General features: G+C 36.5%; 1 protein-coding gene across 2 annotated transcripts in view; it reads right to left on the bottom strand.

The window, feature by feature from the left end:
- vezt (vezatin, adherens junctions transmembrane protein) overlaps positions 1 to 25070 on the bottom strand; it is a 40767-nt gene that overhangs the window by 14353 nt on the left and 1344 nt on the right. For both annotated transcript variants that reach the window (XM_067392333.1, XM_067392334.1), the window contains exons 2-5: positions 16578 to 16715; positions 10078 to 10167; positions 7219 to 7403; positions 6857 to 7138 (exon numbers count right to left, since the gene is read on the bottom strand). In XM_067392333.1, coding sequence (XP_067248434.1) covers positions 6857 to 7138; positions 7219 to 7403; positions 10078 to 10167; positions 16578 to 16715 — 695 coding nt within the window. The remainder of the gene's footprint in view (positions 1 to 6856; positions 7139 to 7218; positions 7404 to 10077; positions 10168 to 16577; positions 16716 to 25070) is intronic.

Below are 25070 nucleotides of genomic sequence, written 5' to 3'. Positions count from 1 at the left end.
TTTCTCAGTGTTGATGAATAGAAGAGATTTTTTTTTGTAACAATGTAGTCTTTACTCTTTCAAATACTATCACTTTTGATCAATTTAATGCAGGGGTTCTCAACTTTTGCTCACGTTTTGCTCCAACCCTGATCAAACTCACCTGTCTGTAGCTTTCTAGTAATCCTGAAGACTTTGATAAGCTTGTTCAGGTGTGTTTGTTTAGGGTTGGAGTAAAACTCTGCAGCAAAGTGGATCTCGAGGGCCAGAGTTGAGAACCCCTGATTTAATGAATACAAGTGTTCATTTTTTATCTTACTGACCCCAAACATTTGAACAGTAGCATACTGTATATTACTAAGAATTATTACACAGAACACAGAGAGTGTCTAGTGAAAGACATATTGCATTCAACATGCAAAGCATACTAAATACACACATACATTATTAAATCTATGTTTAAACAGTATTCATTTATATAAAGGAAATGAGCACATGCCAGTAACTCACATGCAGGATATAGTGTGTAGAAAATGAATGAATCAAACCACATAAAATGTATAGAACACATTACAAATTTGACAAACTACTAATATATATATATATATATATATATATATATATATATATATATATATATATATATATATATATATATATATATATATATATATATATATATATATATATATATATATATATATATATATATATATATTAGTAGTTTGTCAAATTTGTAATATTTGTAATAATATATATATATATATCACACATGAAGAGTTCAGATGGAAAAACCTCCATGTCTGACGAGTTTTCTTTTAAATGAGCATTTTGTTTTACCAGGCTCCTATGTTCAGGTTCAGTAATTTCAATTTAATGGCAATGAAAAGGTTATTAGTCAGTTATTGAAATGCCTTATTTTCAAATATGTCACTTTAGTTAATTAATTGATATTCAACAAATTTGACTGTCTACAAAAGTCCATGTGTGCTTTTTTCACAAAAACCTCAAAGTCCACCTCTTTGGACAACAAGACAAAAGTAAAATGCCCATTTCTATCAGTTTTACAGCGGCAAAAGGAACACTGTTTTGATTACTTGCTACTCACGGAATCCTGTCATTGCCACTGTAACAATGGACAAAATATATGAATAAAAAAAATAAAAAATTGCAGCTCGGTCATTGAAAGCCGATTCATACGCACGTCATCATTCGTCTTGAAATCATATGATTCAATTCACGTCTTCCGATTGGTTCTTCTGTGGACTTAGAGGCTTTTGCTGACAAAGGATAGTGCCGTTTAACGGTTTCTGCCAACGAACCAGTATTTCTGAATGGGCTAACGCTGGGATTTAGAGGATTTGAAGCGAAAGCATTTGATGAATGTATACTATGTGCGGGGAGCGTTTGCTCAATAATATCATTTTCTCATTTTTGACGAAGGTGGCATTAGGCAGCTTTTGTATCTGAACTCTTTATATATACATACAGGTGCTTGTAATATAATTATATCATCAAAAAGTTGATTTATTTCACTAATTCCATTCAAAAAGTGAAACTTGTATATTATATTCATTCATTACACACAGACTGATATATTTCAAATGTTTATTTCTTTTAATTTTGATGATTATAACTGACAACTAAGGAAAATCCCAAATTCAGTATCTCAGAAAATTAGAATATTACTTAAGACCAATACAAAGAAAGGATTTTTAGAAATCTTGGCCAACTGAAAAGTATGAACATGAAAAGTATGAGCATGTATAGCACTCAATACTTCGTTGGGGCTCCTTTTGCCTGAAATACCGCAGCAATGTGGCATGTCATGGAGTCGATCAGTCTGTGACACTGCTCAGGTGTTATGAGAGCGCAGGTTGCTCTGATAGTGGCCTTCAGCTCTTCTGCATTGTTGGGTCTGGCATATCGCATCTTCCTCTTCACAATACCCCATAGATTTTCTATGGGGTTAAGGTCAGGCGAGTTTGCTGGCCGATTAAGAACAGGGATACCATGGTCCTTAAACCAGGTACTGGTAGCTTTGGCACTGTGTGCAGGTGCCAAGTCATGTTGGAAAATGAAATCTGCATCTCCATAAAGTTGGTCAGCAGCAGGAATCATGAAGTGCTCTAAAACTTCCTGGTATACAGCTGCGTTGACCTTGGACCTCAGAAAACACAGTGGACTAACACCAGCAGATGACATGGCACCCCAAACCATCACTGACTGTGGAAACTTTACACTGGATTTTAAGCAACGTGGATTATGTGCCTCTCCTCTCTTCCTCCAGACTCTGGGACCCTGATTTCCAAAGGAAATGCAAAATTTACTTTCATCACAGAACATAACTTTGGACCACTCAGCAGCAGTCCAGTCCTTTTTGTCTTTAGCCCAGGCAAGACGCTTCTGACGTGAGAGAGGCTTTACACAAGGAATGCAACAGCTGAAACGTCTGTGCGTAGTGGTTCTTGAAGCACTGACTCCAGCTGCAGTCCACTCTTTGTGAATCTCCCCCACATTTTTGAATGGGTTTTGTTTCACAATCCTCTCCAGGATGTTGTTATCTCTATTGCTTGTACACTTTTTTCTACCATATCTTTTCCTTCCCTTCACCTCTCTATTAATGGACACAGAGCTCTGTGAACAGCCAGCCTCTTTTGCAATGACCTTTTGAGTCTTGCCCTCCTTGTGCAAGGTGTCAATGGTCATCTTTTGGACAACTGTCAAGTCAGCAGTCTTCCCCATGATTGTGTAGCCTACAGAACTAGACTGAGAGACCATTTAAAGGCCTTTGCCTTTAAATTAGCTGATTAGAGTGTGGCACCAGGTGTCTTCAATATTGAACCTTTTCACAATATTTTTATTTTCTGAGACACTGAATTTGGGATTTTCCTTAGTTGTCAGTTATAATCATCAAAATTAAAAGAAATACATTTACATTTATTCAATTGGCAGACGCTTTTATCCAAAGCGACTTACAAGTGAGGAATACAACAAGCGAGTCGCCATGATGAGGCAAATAGACAAGAAGTGCTCATAATACAAGTTACAGGCAGTGCTCAGATTATCATAAGCTACAATAGAGAGGGATTAGAGGAAGTGAAAGGATAGGAATAAGTAAAAAAAAAAAAAAAAACTTAATTTATTAACTTAAAATGAGGAAATAAACATTTCAAATATATCAGTCTGTGTGTAATGAATATAATATACAAGTTTCACTTTTTGAATGGAATTAGTGAAATAAATCATCAAATAATTATATGACCAGCACCTGTATGTATGCGCATATATATATATATATATATATATATATATATATATATGAATATTTTATAATATAATATATATAATATTTTGAATTGTTTATCCTTTTGATCTTTCATTCAAAAAAATTCACAAAATTCTAACCTTTCATTTAAGTAAAACAAATGAAAGTGGGGGGAAACTCACATTATTAAATAAAATGTTTTTCTCTATTTTTCTCTAGTTCATGTTGGCCACAATTATTGGCACCCAATTATTGCAACGTCCTTTTCCCAAGACAAGAGCTTCACCTATAATGCCTGATGAGATCAAAGACCATTCCTCCATACAGAATCTCTCCAGATCCTTCAGATTCCCAGCTCCATGTTGGTGATTCTTCTCTTCAGTTCACTCCACTCATTTTCTATAGGGTTCAGGTCAGGGGACTGGGATGGTCATGGCAGAAGCTTCATTTTGTGCTCAGTGACACATTTTTGTTTTGATTTTGATGTTTGTTTTGGATCATTGTCCTGATGGAAGATCCAACCACGGCCCAGTATTGGATTTCTAGCAGAAGTGGTCAGGTTTTGATTTTTTATCTGTTGATATTTGGTAGAATCCATTATACCATGTATCCAGGGCTTGACATTAACTTTTTTGCTCACCAGCCACTGTTCTTAGTGGTTTTCCAAAGTTACTAGCCACTGAGCATTTTCACTGGCCACAATTTTGATGTTGGTAAATTACATTTTATATGATTAAAGTTGACTTTGTTATGCTTAAATTACTTTATTTTGAGTCATTTTACTTGATTTAGAAGATTTAAAACCCTTTCAACCTTTTAAATGCAGATTAACCACCCAAATCAAGATGACATTGCATATCAGCTGGTATGTACAGGTGGGCAAGAGGTGGACAATGAGCATGGGCTAATATGAGAAATTGAAGTTATTTGTGTTAGGCTATATAAAAGAACAAAGAGGCAAATTACAAAAACAATAGTAAATTAAAAATAATCTTTTTTTCAGATTATTTAACATCTTTTGTTGTTTGATTAACATTAATGTAAGACAGGTATTTAATTGGGCTGCTGAATGCATGGACGTAACTGACGCATATTCAGTTATTACCCACCTGTTTACGTCCACTTAAGCCATAACCGACTGTATTCACGCGAGATACTCCACACGATTGACATTTAGACATCTGTGTGCACTGTTTAACTATTCAGGCGCGAGGAGAACTGATCGCACGCACGACAGAGCGCTTCTGTTGTGTGTCATTCAGTGCAATTCCGTGTGCTACGACGATCTTCGACGATCATTTGGCTGTAAACTGAAATTATATTCAACCCGCCAAAGTGGCTAGTGGGAGTGGCTGTCTTACCCGCCACAGCTGAAATCTACCCGCATTTGGCGGGTTGGCGGGTGTTAATGTCAAGCCCTGCATGTATCTGAAAAAGATCTCCAGGACCTCAAGCAGAAAAATAGGCCCACAACATTGAAGATCCAGCAGTATATTTAACCTTGGGAATGCGGCACTTTTTATCCATGTGTGCACCAAACCCATCTGGTGGGTTTGCTGCCAAAAAGCTCTTTTTTTAATTTCATCTGACGATAGAAGCCGGTCCCGTTTGACGTTCCAGTCGTGTCTGACAACTGAATATCCTGGAGTTTGTTTCTGGATGAGCGAGGAGGATTTTTCTTGAAACCCTCCCAAACAACTTGTGGGGATGTAGGTGCTGTTTGATCATTTTTTAGGCTTTCTGAGACTCAAGACTTAACTAATGTCTGCAATTCTCCAGCTGTGATCTTTGGAGAGTCTTTGGCTCAAACTTCCCTCCTCACCGTGCATTAGGACAATTTAGACACGCGTCCTCTTCCAGGCAGATTTGTAACATCTTTAGTTGATTGGAACTTCTTAATTATTGCCCTGATGGTGGAAATGGGGATTGTCAATGCTTTAGCTTTTTTCTTACAGCCATTTTCTATTTTGTGAAGCTCAACAATCTTTTGCTGTATATCAGTTCTCATTGTGATGGATAATTATGGGAATTTGGCCTTTGTGTTTCCTCATGTTTATACTCCTGTGGAACAGGAAGTCATGGCTGGACAATTTCATGCTCCTAGTCACTCTGGTGTGCTAAAAAATGTAAACATGAATGGGAATATACTTCAGAGATATTTTACTCATAATAATTTCTAGGGGTGCCAATAATTGTGGCCAACATGTATTGGTGAAAAACATTTATTGTATAATGTGAGTTTCCCCCCCACTTTCAATTATATAACTTTGATGAAAGGATAGAATTGTGTGAATTTTTTGAATAAAAGATCAAAAGGATAAACAATGCAGATTTATTTTCACAGCCGCCTTTGTGCACCAAATCAGATTTATTTACACACACATACAGTGCCCTCCATAAGTATTGGGACAGTAAAGACAAAATATCTCTTTTAGCTGTGTTGTCAAGACATCTATAAATATGATTAGAAGATTAATATGAGGCAGAAGTACAGAATGTCACATTTTATTATTGGCTGTTTCAACCAAAAATGTTTTACCAACTCAGAAGAATAGCACTTTTAGAGTATCATCCCTTTGTCTAATGTGAGCATAAGTATTAGGACGGTTTAAGTCAAAGCAAATGCGAAAGCTAATATTTAGCTGTAAATCCCTTGCAAGTATTCACAGGAGTGAGTCTGGGACCCATAGACATCAACAGACTCTTGGTTTCACACTTTGAAATGCCTTTCAAGACCTTTAATGCAGCTATTTTCAACAGTTGTTTATTTTGGGGAGTTTCTGCCTTTAGTCTCCTCTTCAGCTGGTGAAATGCTTGTTCAAAAGGATTTAAATCTGGAGATTTACTTGGAATGTCAACTAAATATTGTATTCAACTAAATAAATGTATTCAGACACCTTGAACATTTCATTCATTAATACAGTTTATTCACTATAGTTTAAAAAATGGTAATAAAATATGACAAGATCTCAGAGTTAAACTGTGTCAGAAAAAAATAATCTTAATTATGTCAGATAACACATGGTCAGGTCAAAGTGTCTGAATTTTGGGTCCCAAAATGTTATCAGTTTTACTGGTAGTCCACTGTATGAAGACTTTTTGGGTATAATATGTTACAGTTTACTTTATTTTGCTATCCTCACTTACATAAATGAACTATAGGGTCCTGCATCCACTAATAAAAAATATAAAAAATTATATCTATTGTCTAAATAATCTTTGGTTTGACTGTATATTATATTATATTATATTATATTATATTATATTATATTATATTATATTATATTATATTATATTATATTATATTATATTATATTATATTATATTATATTATATTACACACACACACTTAAATCATTTAAAACTAAGACAGTGTGTCATGCCATCTGGATCTGCTTGAAAAAGATTCACTCATGAGCAGCACACAAGATGCACACTTCAGCTTTAAACAACTGCAAAACTGCATCACATGCAAAACTAAAGCACAACACTAAAAGAATCAATCTCAGATTTTCACACACAAAACAAAATCTAAAGACACTGCAGACGTGAACAAACATAAAACAACTCGACTAAAGCAGAAGGGTCCATGTGTGGTGTGACACTTACAGTGTGAATCCTCGTGAGATGACTTCTGTCTCCTGCATGAGACGCAGAGATTTGCGAGAGAGACTGGTCAGCGCTCGGCTGTTGTTCACCAAATTCTCCATCTGGATGGCTAGAGACTGGACGTGGCGCTGTAGAACCGCCTTACGCCACAGAGACAGACCGCGACACGCACACATAACACACACCAGGACGGCACACAGCCACAGAGCCTGCTCGTGGTCAGGGTACGAAAAGCGCAGGCCGAGCAGGACAGCAAGCAGCCCGACCAAAATGGACACATCCCTGTAACAAAGAAACACATCGGTAACATATCAGCCTGAGAAAGGTAAGGAGATTTTGTTTGTATTGATGTGGGTGTGTACCATATAGAGGGTGGTGAGAGGTAGCATGGCGCTGGAACAGCAGTGCTGGCACTGGGGCAGACAGTATCAGTGGAGCCCAGAGAGAGCACACTCGGATCCAGAAGCTCGATCAGCTCGACGTCCTCCTGCAACAGCACGTCCTGAGATAACAGACAGCGCAGAGAATACTGGCGGAAGGCAGCGTCCTGCGGGAAAACAAACACAGTTGAACACAATCTCTCTGTGGCTGCAAATCAATCTAATTATCGGATCATCCGACTGCCTTGCAGCAATACTGGGATTCTGTACTGTAAAGCACAACAAGACAAGATCTTAGTCTCTGAATCTCGCTGATTTTGAAATAATCTTATTAGTATCAGTTAGATCCTATGGAGTTGGAATCATTAAAAAAAAAAAAAAAAATCATTACTTTAAATTCAATTTATGGTTATACAGAAATCAGCTGTATTTGAGAAATGTATTTTAAACGTCTCTTTAATTGTCATTTATAAATGTTTACATTTTAATTTCAAATAACCACTTAAATGACAACATTACAGAGACAACAAATGGTTATTTATAAATATATATTAATTAAAAAAAAACTTTTAAAAAGCCTTTGCCAACTGCTTTATTTATTTGCCAATTCAGTTGACAATATACATTTAAAATAATTTAGAATCAACAACTATTTATATAAGTTTAACAATGTAGATAAAATAAAAAATGGAAAAGTTTTAAAACTAAATATATCACTTTTAAATTTGGTTTCAAACATCTGCCAATTGCTTTTATTTTAATATTTTCATTTTCCATCAATTAAAAAAATATTTTGAATTTTTTATTTTAGATTTTAAACCATAAATAGTTAGTTTTCTTCTCCTTTTTTTCATTTCAGAGGGAAAATACATAAAGTGATCAAGCCAGACATGATTTTTTACAATAAACCAAAAACATCGATGTCAATACAAAGACAGCATCACAGCCAATCATGTATGCCATTGGTCATGGAAATAAAATTATATAGTTAATTTTCAAATATATATTTTGCAAAAATAAAGGGTTACCACCCACAAGGACATTGTTCACCAGCCATCAGTCTTAAGGTTATTTATGAAAGACTGTATTTATGATAAAAGTGACTGTACAATATATATTTTATGTATGGGAGTGGCATATCTTGAGTTTTGCTATTTGGGCTAGATTTTGGGATAGTTTAATTGGTCAATGAGCAGGGTTTGAGCTCATTTTGATTGGTCAACAAGCTGGTTTTGTTATCTGCACACCACCTCTGACTCAAGATCTAATGATACAATGAAGTACCTTTATATTGAACTACAGTGCTCAGCGTAAATGAGTACACCCCCTTTGAAAAAGTAACATTTTAAACAATATCTCAATGAACACAAAAACAATTTCCAAAATGTTGACAAGATTAAGTTTAATATAACATTGGTTTTACTTCTAACATGAAAGTAAGGTTAATAATATAACTCAGAGAACAAAATTTTGCAAAAATGAGTACACCCCACTGAAAGTCTCTGGAGCAAAGCTAATTTTAGACTGCAAATGTCTAATTTAACAACAATTCAACCACAGGTGAGTCTAATTATTCATTACACTGGTGTCCATCAGACAGCTGACTTACAAAAGGGTGTTAAAACCCCTTCCCATTTCATGCTGTCAGCAATGGCACCACATGGAAGAGAAAAGTCACAAGACATTTGTGAGAGGTGAAGGCTACAAGAAGATCAGCAAAGCTTTACTTATCAGTCTTATTGTAGCAAAAGTGGTACAAAATTTAAAAAAGATGGAACTGCAACCATCTCACAGAGATGTCCAGGTCATCCACGGACGTTCACACCTCGACAGGAGCGTTTTCTGATGAGAAGGGTTGAAGAAAATTGGCATGCAAGTTCACTGCAGGTATCTAAAGAAGTAGAAAGCCAAACTGGGGTAACTATTTCCTGTGACACAATATGGCGGTGATGGTGGCAGTGTCCTTATGTGGGGCTGCATTAGTGCTGCTGGTGTCGGGAGCTGCATTTCATTGATGGCATCATGAATTCACAGATGAACTGCTCTATACTGAAAGAGAAGATGCTACCATCACTCCATGCCCTTGGTCGTTGTGCACTTTTGACAGTGATCCTAAACACACACCTAAGGCCACTGTTGGATTTCTGAAGAAGAACAGGGCGAAAGTGATTCAGAGGCTCCTGATCTGAACCCAATCGAACACCTATGGGGAATTCTGAAGAGACAAGTTGAGCATCACTCTCCATCCAGCATCCAGTCTCTAAAAGAGGTCATTCTTGAAGAACTGAAGAAGATAGATGTTGCAAAATGTCGCCAACTTGTTCATTCCAGACTAGAAGACTTGGTGCTGTCATTAAAAATCATGGAGGCCACACAAAGTACTAGATGTTGTAGTTTTTGTTGTGGGGTGTACTCATTTTTGCATAACCCTATTTGAGTAAAACTAAAAAATGTGTAATCTAAGTTATATTATTAGCCTTACTTTCATGTTATAAGTTAAACAGATGTTATATTAAACTAAGTCTTGTCAACATTTTTGAAATTGTTTTTGTTTTTATTGAGATACTGTTTAAAATGTTACTTTTCAAAAGGGGGTGTGCTCATTTACACTGAGCACTGTACATAAACAACTATCCTCCCTCAAATATTTATGTGATTGTGCATATTTTATGCATGATTTAAATCCAGGTTAAGTTGGTGTCATCACACTGTCAAAACGCAGTAATAGAAATACATGAAATACTGAAGACAAGCTTAGTCCTGTTACTCTGCGACACTAATAAAGGAAAGACAAGCAGAAAGAGAAAGACAGACAGGGTGTACATTGAGCTTCATTCTCACCAGCTGCTGCTCCTGCCAACGGGTGGCGCTGTCTCGATGCAGAGGACTCAGACTGCGCAGAGCATCAACCAGCCTCCAAACACCACCCTTCTGCAAAAAAACAAAAATAAATGTATACTGAAGAAAACCAATCTAGTTAATGCTGTCGTTCAGATCAGCTCAAGTTGCTAAATACTGAATAAGCATTAATATGCAAGTACCCTTTGGCTCTATGTTAATGAGCTGATGGTGTTTATATCATAGAAATGACAATTTATAAATTCTTTAGCTGGATGGGAAAGAAAGCTTTGTGTGTGCGTGAGTATGTGTCCATAGAACATCCAACTGATTTATAAAAAATAAAATAAAAAAAAGAATATTAGGTAATCTTGCACTCAATTTTTTTGTATGAATTTTTAATGAAACGCTCCCTCTTCTCCTAAAACTACATTCCACTTACTAGCAGTACAGATAGCAAATCACCATTCATCACTGTGACAATCTAAAGGGAAATAATAAATTATATACACTCACACACACACACACACTGCAGTTAAGACAGTAAAGATATTTATGATGATACAAAATGTTTCCATTTAAAATAAATGCTGTTCTTTTGAACTTGTTATTTCTCAAAGAATCCTGAAAAGAAAATATATCTCAGTTTCCACAACAATATTAAGCAGCACAACCATTTTCAACATTAATAATAAATGTTTCTTGAGCAGCAAATCAGCTTATTAGAATGATTTCTGAAGGATCATGTGACATTAAGATTGGAGTAATGATGCTGAAAATTCAGCGTTACATTACAGGAATAAAACACATTTTAAAATATATTCAAATAGAAGACAGTTATTTTAAATTGTAACAATATTTATTTTAAAAAAATACTGTGTTTTTACTGTGTTTTAACTCAAATACATGCAGCTTTAGTGACTTAGACTCATATTTAGCTTTATTAAAAGTCAGATGCTGGTATGTTTATTATTCCCTCTCGAGTAACATTCCACAGACTGATTATTGATTCCTGTCTGGGTCATGATCACACAAACCACATGTCATTTTAGCCTGCATACTAAACATCCCGTTGCATATTTGAAACAAAGACAGATTCCCCCCCCTCAATTCTTTATTTCTTAAACATTTTAGATTTATAACTATTTACATTGCACAACATAAATGAGTACACCCGCTTTGAACAAATACAAAATATGCATTTATGATGCAGCTTTATGATCACTAATACAATTCATGGAAAGATGGAAAAACTAAAAATGTATTAAACATATACATAATAAAAACTGAGAAATAGAGGTCATTAATAGCCATAAAATAAGTAAATTAGCCAATTTTGTTTAAATTAAGGATTGCAGAAATGAGTACACCCTAGATTTAATTAAACAATTGTATAATATTCTAGTATGCCATCCATAATTTTGAATATACTGCTCTGACCATTCTTGGCACGGAGTGTACAAGTTCATGACAAATGGTCACATCTGTCCCGTTTAACTCCTGGATGATGAGCTCCTTAAATGCCCTGATCTTTAATGGGGAAGTGTTGCTCAACTCGTCTCTATAGAGTCCCCACAGGCGCTCAAGAGTGTTAAGATTGAGTGCAATACATGTTCACAGAAGGTTTTTCACCTTGGGAGAATACATATCCTCATTGTCATGTTGAAAAAATGCCCAACAATGCAGGGAATGAGGAAAGGATAACATCTTCTGTTTCAAGTTTGTGTATTAAATTACACAGTGGTGTGTGAATTCATGACAGCATTGATAAAGCACAAATTCCTCACACCTTCAGCACTTATACATCCCTATATAAGAGCTTTACTACCACTGAACTTTACTGTGGGAACCAGGCACTTCACTCTGTACTCCTCCTCTAGCAACACCAGAACATTTTGGATGCTGTTAGATCCAAAATGATTGATTTGGTCTCATGAGACCAGAGCATTGATTCCCAGAATCTATATTTTGTAAATATGGGCTTTGGAAATGGCTAACTGACTTTATTGTGCTTTGGCTACAGTAGGTAGTTCCAGTGAGAACAACAACCATGCATGTCATTTCTGCAGACTGCATCTTACTCTGTGAGATAAACAGTCACTCTTTTCATAGCTTTTGCTGGCTCTAAGACACTCGCTTGTCATTTCTCCTGCTCTTTGTCTAGCAAAAAAATATCCCTCATCACTAAATGAAAGCTTAAAATGAAGGCCTGATTATTTCAGGGGCCTTGTCACAAGTCCATTGTTTTTGAATTTCTATGTTACTTTTGCTTTATTTTCACACAATGATTTGGTAATCCTCTTGTACCACTGTCCTCTTTTATGCTAAGAAATAAGTCTCCTGACAGTTCTCTCCCAAGTGGTTCCATTGTTGTCAGCATTAAGTCTGAGAATGATTCAGTGGGTTATATAACACTTAATTGTCAAGATATTTAAATGTTTTGGTTCAACATACTTACCTGTTGATCAAACATTGTCTTAAACTTACACCAGAACATTTTTATTTCGTTTTATTTAACTGTTAGGAGGGTGTACTCATTTTTGCTGCACAACATTGTATCACCCTGATAAGAAAATCTTATTTTCCTGAATAATTTTGACATGCTTCTTTGTTAATTGATTAAGCAGACTTGCTGGAACATTATATCTATAAAGAATCCTAACATGTCTTCTAAGTAATTGAGTAATTGCTGACTTTCAGAAGTTTCAGAGGGGGTGTACTCATTTATGCTGTGCACTGTACATCAGAGCCCAAGATCCGCCCACATTCATAAGATATACAGATGAGAAAAAAGAACAAAGACAGATTTTTTAAATCAATTTCAGACTTGATATCTTAAAATTTCAGAACAAATGTGTAGTTTTGGGAAAGTATATTGGTCATTCACGCTTACACAAGGAGGTTTTGCCTGTTTTGTCTTCTTTTCTTTCTTCATGTCTTTAGTATTCCACTGCTGTAGGACTCACATTCTAGATGCTTTGAGTGTGTGTCAGACAACTGAAGAATAGAAAGAGACTGTGTGTGTGTGTGTGTGTGTGTGTGTGTGTGTGTGTGTGTGTGTGTGTGTGTGTGTGTGTGTGTGTGTGTGTGTGTGTGTGTGTGTGTGCTTTTGTTTATATTACATTGTGGGGACCAAATGTCCCCATGATGTAATATAAACCTGAGTTCACCTACATCGTGGGGACCAGCCAGCGGTCCCCACAATGTAAATGGGTTTATAAATCATATAGAATGAGTTTTTGTGAAAAAGTAAAAGTTTGCACAGTTTCCTGTGAGGGTTAGGTTTAGGGGTAGGGGCAGGGTAGGGGGATAGAATGTACAGTTTGTTCAGTGTAAAATGCATTGAAGTCTATGGAAAGTCCCCACAATTCACAAAAACAAACATGTGTGTGTGTGTGTGTGTGTGTGTGTGTGTGTGTGTGTGTGTGTGTGTGTGTGTGTGTGTGTGTGTGTGGGTGGGTGGGGGGGGGGGGGGTCGCAGACTGGGAACACAAACAGGGACAGCCTGAACTGTGTAAACTTACAATATGATGCTCTCTGAAAACTTTTCAAAAAAAAATTATGCAAGCACAAACATTATTTCATTCTGACAAAAGGAATGAGCTTCATTCACACACACTGAGTGGAATTTCAGCACATTGCCAAACAAGATTGGACAATTCTTCAGTCATTCATCACTTCCCGTTCCTGAGGTGACCATGAGACCGGCCTTCACAGTTTCACACTGATGGCTGTTGTAACAGCTGTATCCAGCTGTAACACCTTTTTTTCCAATCAAAAATAATTTATAGTGACGTATTCTGACACAGATCACGGAAATGCTGAACTGCGTTCACTACATCAACTGTGTATGACAACAACAGTTCACTGTTAAATAAAGTTGTTATTTTTGTTTTGTTTTTTTGCATAAAAAGTATTCTCGTTGCTTCATAACATTAAGGTTGAACCTCTGCAGTCATGCATACTATTTTAATGATGTCTTTACCATCTATCTGGACCTCAAAAGGTGCAATGACGCTGCGTGTGGTTCAGAAACCCTCAGATTTCATCAAAAATATCTTAAATTGTGTTCCGAAGATGAACAAAGGTCTTACAGGTTTGGGACGACATGAGGGTGAGTACTTAAAGGGTTAGTTCACCCAAAAATGAAAATTCTGTCATTTATTATCCTCATGCCGTTCCACAACTGTAAGACCTTCGTTAATCTTCAGAACACAAATTAAGATATTTTAGTTGAAATCTGATGGCTCCGTGAGGCCTTCATAGGGAGCAATGACATTTCCTCTCTCAAGATCCATAAAGGTACTAAAAACATATTTAAATCGGTTCATGTGAGTACAGTGGTTCAATCTTAATATTATAAAGCGATGAGAATATTTTTAGTGCGCCAAAAAAAAACAAAATAACGACTTATTTAGTGATGGTCGATTTCAAAACACTGCCTCAGGAAGCATCGGAGCACAGATGAATCAGTGTATCGAATCATGATTCAGATCGTGTGTCAAACTGCCATTTTTTTTCCAGCAGATGAAATAAAAACATTGACAGCCAATCAGAATCCATTCTGTTTTAAAGAGCTCGAGCATTTAGAAAAACATGGCAAATATGTAGAGTACTCTTAGAATAAACAGAGAGATATCATCTGATGGTGTGAAAGCTAATATACAGTAGTTATCGTTATAGTTATCTTTATAGTCATCATTCTTGGTGTGAACGGGCCTTAAAAAATTCACTATTCCTGACAGGTAAGAGAATGTGTGGCATATAAAGGTGAAAACTAATTAGTCAAATTTAAGTACTATATAGAGATCATATAAAGATCTTTTGTTAAGACACAGTGAATTAACATTTACTTTTCAAATGCTACAATTGCCTACAATAGTTTATATGTTCCTGCCTGGAACATATAAAAGGCAGGAACACAATCAAGCCAACTAGTGGCGACGAATGCAGACCAAACCAACGCTCGACAGCCGACGGCCAAGTAGCTCTGATCAGAATGATCAGATGGCCCGACGAGCTCCGACGCCAATTCAACATGTGGAATCAGCCGGAAAAAAGCAGACAAGAACCAACTTCAGCCGATGATGTGGAACACAATGAGAAAACTTAGTCGGCCAACGAACAAAAACTGCTCGACGGCCGACCATCGGCTTGGTGTGTTCCTGCCTTAAATGTTTCTTATCCCAAAAGATGGCAATTACATTTTTAACAGTCTGGGTTATGAATGAAACACAACACAACAATAAATAAATAAATTGTATATTTATAAAAATAATTAATTAAATAAATAAATAAATAAATAAAAGAAAGGTCGGCACACCAAAGCTGCAAAATTCAAAAATGTAATAATGGACTCTTACACAGGTGATGTTTCGAGCACGGAGGCTCTTTATCAGGCAAATAAAATTTTAAAGGTGCCATCGAACTTTTTTTTTTACAAGATGTAATATAAGTCTAAGGTGTCCCCTGCATGTGTTTGTGAAGTTGCAGCTCAAAATACCCCATAGATTTTTTTATATTAATTTTTTTAACTCCCTATTTTGAGGCATAATTAGAAATGCGCCGATTCAGGCTGCGGCTCCTTTAATTGTTCACGCTCTCCGCCCCCTCCCAAGCTCTCGACTCTATCACTGCATAAACAAACGTTTACACAACTAATATAACCCTCAAAATGGATCTTTACAAGTATTCATCATGCAGCATGTTTAATCGCATAAGTATGGTATTTATTTGGATGTTTACATTTGATTCTGAATGAGTTTGATAGTGCTCCATGGCTAACGGCTAATGCTACACTGTTGGAGAGATTTATAAAGAATGAAGTTGTGTTTATGAATTTTACAGACTGCAAGTGTTTAAAAATGAAAATAGCGACGGCTCTTGTCTCCGTGAATACAGTAAGAAACAATGGTAACTTTAACCACATTTAACAGTACATTAACAACATGTTAACGAAACATTTAGAAAGACAATTCACAAATATCACTAAAAATATCATGATATCATGGATCATGTCATTAATTATCGCTATTAATTATCTGAATGTGAACTGGCTTTCAGTGAAAAAAAAATATATAGAAGAATCATGAAAGCATAATAAAAGTAGTCTTTTATACAATAGCAGTACAATAGTACTTCTATACAATAACTTTGTGAAAGAAGCAAACTGAAATCGCTATTAAATTATATTGTTTGCACTTTTCAGAGCTTAGGAGCCCATGTCCTTATCCACTTTAATTTGATGGAAAAGAGCAGGGTGAACATTCATGTTTAGCACAACTTCTTTAGTGTTCCACGGAACACAAGTTCATACGGGTTTGGAACAAAATGCATTCAGATTAGCATCTAATCCGCTTCTGTTTGTTCAAGCAACACAGCTCAAGTTTAGAAAAAAAGTTAATTTTTCCAATTCATTTAACACTACACAGACACGGGTCTTCAGAGACTGTAGGTTGCCACTGTACGGTTTGTGTATTGGAAAGGTAAGTGCTGACACTCACTTTGTGAGACGGGAGGATATCCTGAGGAAACGGTGCCTCCTCTCCACCAGTGCTGGACTCCTCCTCCTGAGAAACGGGAGAACATGCCTCAAAATCTGTGTGTCCTAGATCCTGCAAGTACTGGAACAGCGGAGAGTTCTGGAGGGGTGAGAGAGACGCAACTCTAAATAAACATGGGTCAATGACAAATGAGGATGTCCAAGATGACGAAAAGGAAGAATCTTCTTTACTTTCTATACATTTTTCAACAAAAGCTTTGAAAAAAATATGTCAAGTAGTGCAACCATCAAGAAAAAAGTAATATTTTCATTACATTTGGAATATGTGAATGTACACATCCACATCCTCATTATTTTTTCCAAAGTTTTTAAAACACATTTAATAGTGAAAAGATGTTTTTGATTCATGAATAGGAGATTTTATTAGAGTTATTTTATTTGACTGCCTGAACTAACCTTGGCATGTCATAAAAATGATAAATAATACGACTTTTACATTTTTAAAGTGTTATGGCTTTCTTGTCACATGATGACAGAATGTCTTTCAAAAATGACTTTCCCAACAAAATATTTTCTAGTAGTGTTGTCACAATACTGGAATTTCCAACTTCGATACGATACCTTGAAAAATATCGATACTCAGTACCATTTTCGATACCATGGGGAAAACTGCCATATATACCGCCATACAGATAATTTGTTATTATCTCATAATTTCTGATCTTTTGGATAATTTTGTTGCAATAGCCTACACACAGCACCGGGAGGCTTTATTTGAATCATTAAACTAGATTTACAAAAAAAAGACAAGTAAACTTATAAAATAAGAACAAATAAACAAGTTGCAAATGATAGCACAAATAAATATAATAAAATAAAGAGACAAATAAATAAACATAGCTTTAAGTTTTTCAGATGGGTCTAACAGTGGTATTCAGGTAAGAAACATAAGTTAAAAGTAATCAAATGTAAAATAACACTGGATAGTCTTCATTTTAAAATTCAATTCAGATTAATGCTTACTATTAAAGTTACAAAAGTTATTCATGACAGAATATATTGGATCCAAACATTCACTCTTAAAGTGACAACAGACTAATATTCCTGCTGCTGTCACTTTAAAGGTGATAGAGAGGATTTTTTTAGTCGACTGAGAATCCAAAGACTGTTACTGAGTTTTTGAAATGAGCGAATGCGTAAGAACAACTCCCCTCCTTCAAAGGAACGCCTCCCAAAACTCGTAAACACTCGTATTGGAACAATAGTGTTTACCACCGACATTCGCTGTGTTGTGTTAGTCGGACTCACCGCAGGTAACTCATAATCTGCAGTTGTTACTCCTGTCTCCTGACAAAAACATTGCATGCGGCGCCTGTGGAGTGTGGAAAGTTACTGGAGCGCGCAGCCACGCTCGTCTCTCACAAGGAACGTCATGGCAGTGATTGACAGGCCAGAGGGCCAATCGCTTATGCGATGATCGCGTAAATGATTTGCTGATGTTTTTAAGGCCCTACCTCATGCACAGAAGATGTATATTAATATTATTCCTTTCAGTGCACCTAATATATAGTCTTTTATCAGTTAGTAAAGACGATAAAGTAATATTGCAAAAATGTATAAAACAAAACATCCTCTTTAGCACCTTTAAGAGCGAATGCATGGATCCAATATACGGTTACACAACATGCATTTTCTCTCAACTATTTACGATCCAAAACTTAACTGTATTTACCTGAATACTCTTCAAGACATATTTTGGTATGTTTTTGACTGTTTAAGTGCAATGAGCAATGAAAAAGAAGTCAATTAGGTACTCGCAAGCTGTTTGAGAGGCGGATTTTTAAGTGAGCACTAATAATATAGATCAGTGGTATCAGTGTATCGATACTACAGAAAAGGAGTATTCAAACCATTTCAGATATTTCAGTATCAATACATATCGAAATATTGATATTTTTGACAACACTAAATCAATTAATTAACTTAAAAAAAACAGGTAAAACTTGTTTATCTCTACTCATTCTTATGAAATAATAATTATATTATGCCAAAATAAAGAATAATTTGATTTTTAACACTTTTACTTCAATGCGATCTCATGACAGTCACACCACATACATACATAAATACATATGTAATCTAGGGCTGCATGATATATCGCATGCGATTGTCACGCGCATTTCGTCAGTAAAGCCGGTTCCCTGATTACCGCTAAATCGCCATCACCTGCTTTCAAATGAAGCGGCATTTAAATAGACAGAGCCGTAGTTCACTGACAAGCTACGCAATATCGCGTTCATATCGCAGATGAATCGCCTTCGATAATGAACGTAGCTTGTCAGTGAACTACGGCTCTGTCTATTAAATCTCGCTCCATTTGAAAGCAGGTGATGGCGATTTAGAGGTAATCAGGGAACCGGCTTTACTGACGAAATGCGTGTGACAATCGCATGCGATATATCGCCCAGCCCTAATGTTATCAGAAAAATTGCAATTCTTTCCTGTACGTTAGTCATAGCACACAAACTTTGATTTGGCAGTTTTCCAAATATAATTAATATTTTAAACCAAAACTGCTCCATTACTTTTAAGAATTAATTTTTTTTTTTCATTATTTTGACAAACGATAGCATCGAATATGAAATCAAAATGTAATATTGCAGTATTTATTATAAATGTTTTATCCATGCACATTAATGTGCCCTTATAAACTTTAATCAAAACAACTTCCCCTCACTTTTGCAACAACATCTCTTCTTCAATGATGTTTACTTGCGAGAAGGCGGGGCAACCTGTCACTCACATGACATCACAGCAATAGCAAGCCTTAGGGTGTTTTCACACCTATGGATCGCTTGTTTTGTTCCGAAACAGGGACTAAATTTGTTACAATGTTGCTTTTTTTTCTTGGTTCGGTTCGCTTTCACATGGCAAAATTTCAAAGCGTACCAAAATGCGTTAAGATAAGTCACATGGGAGTAAAACTGTCCTCTTATTGGTCAGAATTTTCTCTGCGTCATCCATCAAAATAATGATTGACAAGTTCGCTCCATGAGTTTATTGTGGCTTTATTTGTAACTGTCGAGACACACACAAACACTTTATAAATGTAGCTCTCTCCCGCAGTTAATTCATATTTGCTGCGGCAAATTCAAACCCGCGCTCTTTCTCTCCATCTCTGGATTTCCCAGCGCTGTCTAGTAGGCGACCTGTTGTCCGTGTGTCTGTCGAGAGAGACCATTGCTGCGTCCCAATTCGCCTACTTATACTACGTACTAAAAGTATGTACTGTTTTTGTAAAGAAAAAGTACATACTTTTGAGTGTGTAGCAGAAGAGTATGCAAGCTTTGGGACATACTACCTCGTCATAATTGCGTCATTAACGGACGTTCTGTCGCTTAGTTACGCAACCTGTAACCGTTTAAACTACACTGTCAATCATCTTGTCACAGTTAAAATTCTCCACATTTATTTAAATTTTATTTCCTACCGTTTCGGAGATAAATGTAGTCGCACGTTGATCTGCCAGTCATGGGTCTTTCATGCAATAACTCTCCTCGTCTTTGCATAATGATGCATTTAAAAAGCATTTATAACGCTTCGTTATAAAAGTTCACAATGCTGTTGCAAATGAAATATAATTTGGATAACATTTAATAAACATATTTTCGTCAGGTTAGATACTGATTATTAATCATTCAAGCCCCTTTATCTTAACCGCTCTGCTTAACCGGCTGACTCGCACATCCGTCATGTTTGTAGTTTTTTAACACTTTTTACTCGTATTTGTAGTTCTAATCGAATCCTCGTCCACAGCGCAATGTGTTATGGGCAATATTACCGGTTAAAAGTGTGCACGGATCTGCACTTCGAATTCTAGCCGGAAAAAGTAGACCATCCGGGTATCTTTGGAATACTCATTTCAACATACTACGATTTGGGACATACTAATTCTTTTTTCGAATACTATTTAGGACGGATAGTATGCGAATTGGGACGCAGCACATTTGAATTTTATAATAAAGCAGAGCGGGAATTGAGACTTCGTCGGGACAGCATTCTCGCACGGAGAAGTGTAATTACACACCAGAGGCGATCGTTGGCTTTCAGATAATGTAAATAATGTGCTCACTCACAGAATCAGACATTACTGATTTTTATATCATATTTTCCGTTATGAAAATGATATAATTTGGTTCGTTGGTCCGTTAACTGGGTCGATTGCTTTCACATCTCAAGCGAACCGCTCCAGAGTTCGTTTGAAAGCGTACCGAGACCACCTCTTCAAGCAGGTCTCGGTACGCTTGTTTGGTCCGCTTTTGGTGCGCACCCGAGTGCGATTGCTGCTTTCCCACCTGCCCAAACGAAGTGCACCAAAGGGGCAAACGAACTCTGGTACGATTCAACCGAACTAAATGAGGCAGGTGTGAAAGCACCCTTAATCATCCAATCATTTCCCCATGAATAAAAATCAATACCCACCCTACATTTTTTCTTGTTCGAGAAGCAGTTTCACTCGGATATACGTCACAATAGGGAAGAAAACTTTCATTTCATGCCAACTTCAATTGATTTACTGCAGAACACTGTTCTAAAATGTAAAATTCTTTTTTTTTTTTTTTTTTGGTCACGTCATTGACCCACAAAAATTGTAACATTTCAGCACTGGTATTCCGTTCACATATATATCATCCTTAGCAATAGCCATTATTTCATGAGGGAAAAAAAACAAAACAATTTGATGAACAAATAAGTGGAAATAACAGAGAGGAAGGGAGGAGAGAGATAGAAAGAGAAGTCATGATTCAGATATCTTTCTCAGGAAGTTAAGGGCTGTGCTCTCTCAGAGGAGAAACACCAGAAACAACATCCTTTCCTGCCTTTTTCCTCGCTTACCTCTCGCACATCCCTCGCTCTAGTCTTAGTTCTTCTCAAACGCAACATCGCTCAACGAAGGATGCAGATCCGACACTCTCGCAGGTCCCAATTCCCAACCAGAGATCCAGAATCACTGGCTCATTTCCACTACTTACCATCGCCACTGGATTTGAGTTGCTAAAGAGGTTTAAAATTCTCATATTCTTATTTCAGTCAAATCCTGCACCACTGAGGTAGCCTGCCACCCGTCATGAACTTTGGATCTTTTTTGCTTTAAAGCTCATTTGCAGTGAGAGGAATCGGTTGGCGGGTGTTTATTGATGTCGGAGAGCAGCTAAACTGGCCTGAGGCGAAAGACCTGATTTTAGGTCAGCAAATGAGAGCAAACAGAATCCGACTGTTTTTGTTTTGAAGTCTGGATAGTACATTGCAATATACAACAGATACAACATTTTAGAAGCATGACCCAAATCTGACCAGCACAACATATGCTAACAACTGCCCAAAATACAAAAAACAGGAGGATTTCTACAACTTCTGTCCAATAATCTTTTCCCAGTCGTTCGCATGTTTGTTTGTTTTTAATAGACACAGAAATGTCTTGATGATAAAGCTCAATTCCCAAATTCCCATTAAGATTTTGTTTCCAATACATTTTCTGCCTTAGAAACCCCCCCATTTTCCATGGGTACCTCGAAGTAAACACAACTAAAACTGGAGGAACTTAAAGGGATAGCAGTTCTGTCTATATGACTATATATGATGAAAATATATAGTTTTAATGGATAATGAATAAATATTGTGTACAACAGGTGTTCATTTTATTTCAGCAATTTTGTCTATATCTTATTTACAATTATGTATATTTGTTTTATATATTAGTTCACCCAAAACTGAAAATAATGTCAGTTATTACTCACCCTAATGCCGTTCCACACCCGTAAGACCTTTGTTAATCTTCGGAACACAAATTAAAGGGGTGGTTCAATGCAATTTCACTTTTTTAACTTCAGTTAGTGTGTTATGTTGCTGCTTGAGAATAAACAGTATCTGCAAAGTTACAGCGCTGAAAGTTCAATGCAAACGGAGATATTGTCTTTTAAAGTTATGGCAGTTTATTGCCTACAAAAACGACCAGGGGGGTATTCCAGAAAGCAGGTTATGTGACATACCTGGGTATGTTTAAGAGTAAGTAAGCGGATAACCTCAACTTTCGGTTCCAAAAACGGAGGTAACTTTTAGGGTATGTAAGTAGCCATAGCAACTTGCTCTCTGAACATAACCTGCTCCGGAGCAGGTTATGTTCAAGGGTTAGTTAAAGAGGAATTCAGATGCGTGTTATATTATCAATATGGTTATATTAATGTATCTACATTTATTATATAGCTACAGTTATATACACAATGTTATATTATACAATATATAAATGTTTATTCAATTCTAATATATGAATTTATTTTATTGTCATCTCACACATGGATCTGCTTTTTATCCTTTATAACAGGACATTTTCTATGCTATGATTTGTATAATAAAATACATATTATATATGTGATATCTTATTAAATAATTAGCATCAAACAATATTAAGAATAAAAAATGATTGCATAACCACCCAATAGGTGGTGATGTGCACCAAGTAGGTTATGTAAATCGCCATTAAACAAAAGAAGAAGAATGAAGTAGAATGGCGCGCTTTTTCTTAGCGTCTGTTTCCATGGTGAATCATCGATTCGTCGCTCTGTTGAGAATGTCTTGTGTGTTAACCGGGAACATACTCTGGGTTGGCTGAACTTACTCCCGGACGCATTTTTGGAACCAGCATACCACAAGTAAGCAAGGTTTGGGTTAATCAACCGAGAGTTCAGGGTATATGTGACAGTAAGTTAACCCTGCTTTCTGGAATACACCCCAGTTTGGACTACAACGAGCTTCTTCCCGGGTTGGTGACATCATAAACCCTGCAAAACACGCCCCCGTCTTAAAAGCAGAAGCTGCTGTTTATTGGCTTCGAACTGCAAGTACGTTTAATTGTTTGTACATGTCTTTTAAACGTATAGTTCTGTTGCTATTTTTGATTGCATCAAGGACGTAAACAAAGACCAACTCATTTTTGCTTCGTTAGCCAGTGCATACAATTCTAGTGCATACTTCAACAAACGTCTATGTTCATAGACAAAAAGTTGTTCATGCTATAAATTAAATAGTACCTTTACAAAAATGCATGTATTCAGCTACAGTAAGGCTTTAATCAGGATAAAACTGTATATTGAAAGCTAACAAACAGCAGTGACAGCATATCTAAACACTTTGACACAAATAAAAAAAATGAAATACTATTCATAAAAGTCCTTTAAAAGCCGCGATTGCAGACGTTATGCTTGACCCTCTTCGTCTGGGTCTGATTCGGGCTCAATTTGATACAGCAATATAGATGCCATTATTTACATTTCCACTGAAGCACGCAATAACGAATGGTAAGGGGTGTGGCGTTTCCAGACGCTTCAGCGAAGCGTAATACACTGTGCCCGCTAACCAATCGGAGCACATTGCGTATTTTGGAGGGAGTAGTATCATAGAACCAGGAAGTCAAACGAGCCGTTCATATGACAATGGAAACAGAGGTGTAGAATAAAAGGTAAAAATATATGAAAAATACAACGTTTTCAAAAAAACAAAGCATTAAGACGTTAAAATGTGCCCCAAAAACACAATCAAGCTAGGGCTGGGCGATATATCGCATGCGACGAAATGCGCGTGAAAATCGCATGCGATATATCGCCCAGGCCTAAATCAAACCTAGAAAAAAGAAAACACTGAACCCCCCCTTTAAGACATTTTTCGCTCTCAAGATCCATTAATGTACCAAAAACATATTTAAATCAGTTCATGTGAGTACAGTGGTTCAATATTAATATTATAAAGCAACGAGAATATTTTTGGTGCGCCAAAAAAACAAAATAACGACTTATATAGTGATGGCCGAAGCTTCGGAGTGTTATGAATCAGCGTGTCGAATCAGCGGTTCGAATCAGCGGTTTGGAGTGCCAAAGTCACATGATTTCAGCAGTTTGGTGGTTTGACACGCAATCCGAATCATGATTCCACACAAAAGATTCGTAATGCTCCGAAGCTTAATGAAGCAGTTTTTTGAAAACGGCCATCACTAGATAAATCTTTTTTTTATTTTTGGCGCACCAAAAATATTCTCGTCACTTTATAATATTATTATTGAACCACTGTACTCACATGAACTTATTTAAATATGTTTTTAGTACATTAATGGAATCATTAATCTTGAGAGCGGAAATGTCATTGCTAGCTATGCAGGCCTCAGTGAGCCATTGGATTTCAACAAAAATATCTTAAAGCGGAACTCAGTAAGATTTGCGAAGCTCCCCCTACAGGTACCTTCAGTGAATCACACTCATAAATACTCCAAGCGCAGCTCTGGACTACAACGACTACAACGCTCACCAGTGCAGTAGTTTTGCAAATACAGTACAAGAAATCTCGATGGAGGTGGGTAATTTTCTAAATTGTCTTATAAAGTCATAATATATACATTGTTTTTGAATTACCGTAAAGCATTTTGCCACTCTCACGTGAACGTGAA

The sequence above is a fragment of the Chanodichthys erythropterus genome, chromosome 8 (genome assembly GCF_024489055.1).
Source record: "Chanodichthys erythropterus isolate Z2021 chromosome 8, ASM2448905v1, whole genome shotgun sequence".
In the NCBI taxonomy this organism is placed as follows: Eukaryota; Metazoa; Chordata; class Actinopteri; order Cypriniformes; family Xenocyprididae; genus Chanodichthys; species Chanodichthys erythropterus.
The sequence above is the reverse complement of the archived record's forward strand: the minus strand, read 5'-3'. Positions and strand labels throughout refer to the sequence as shown.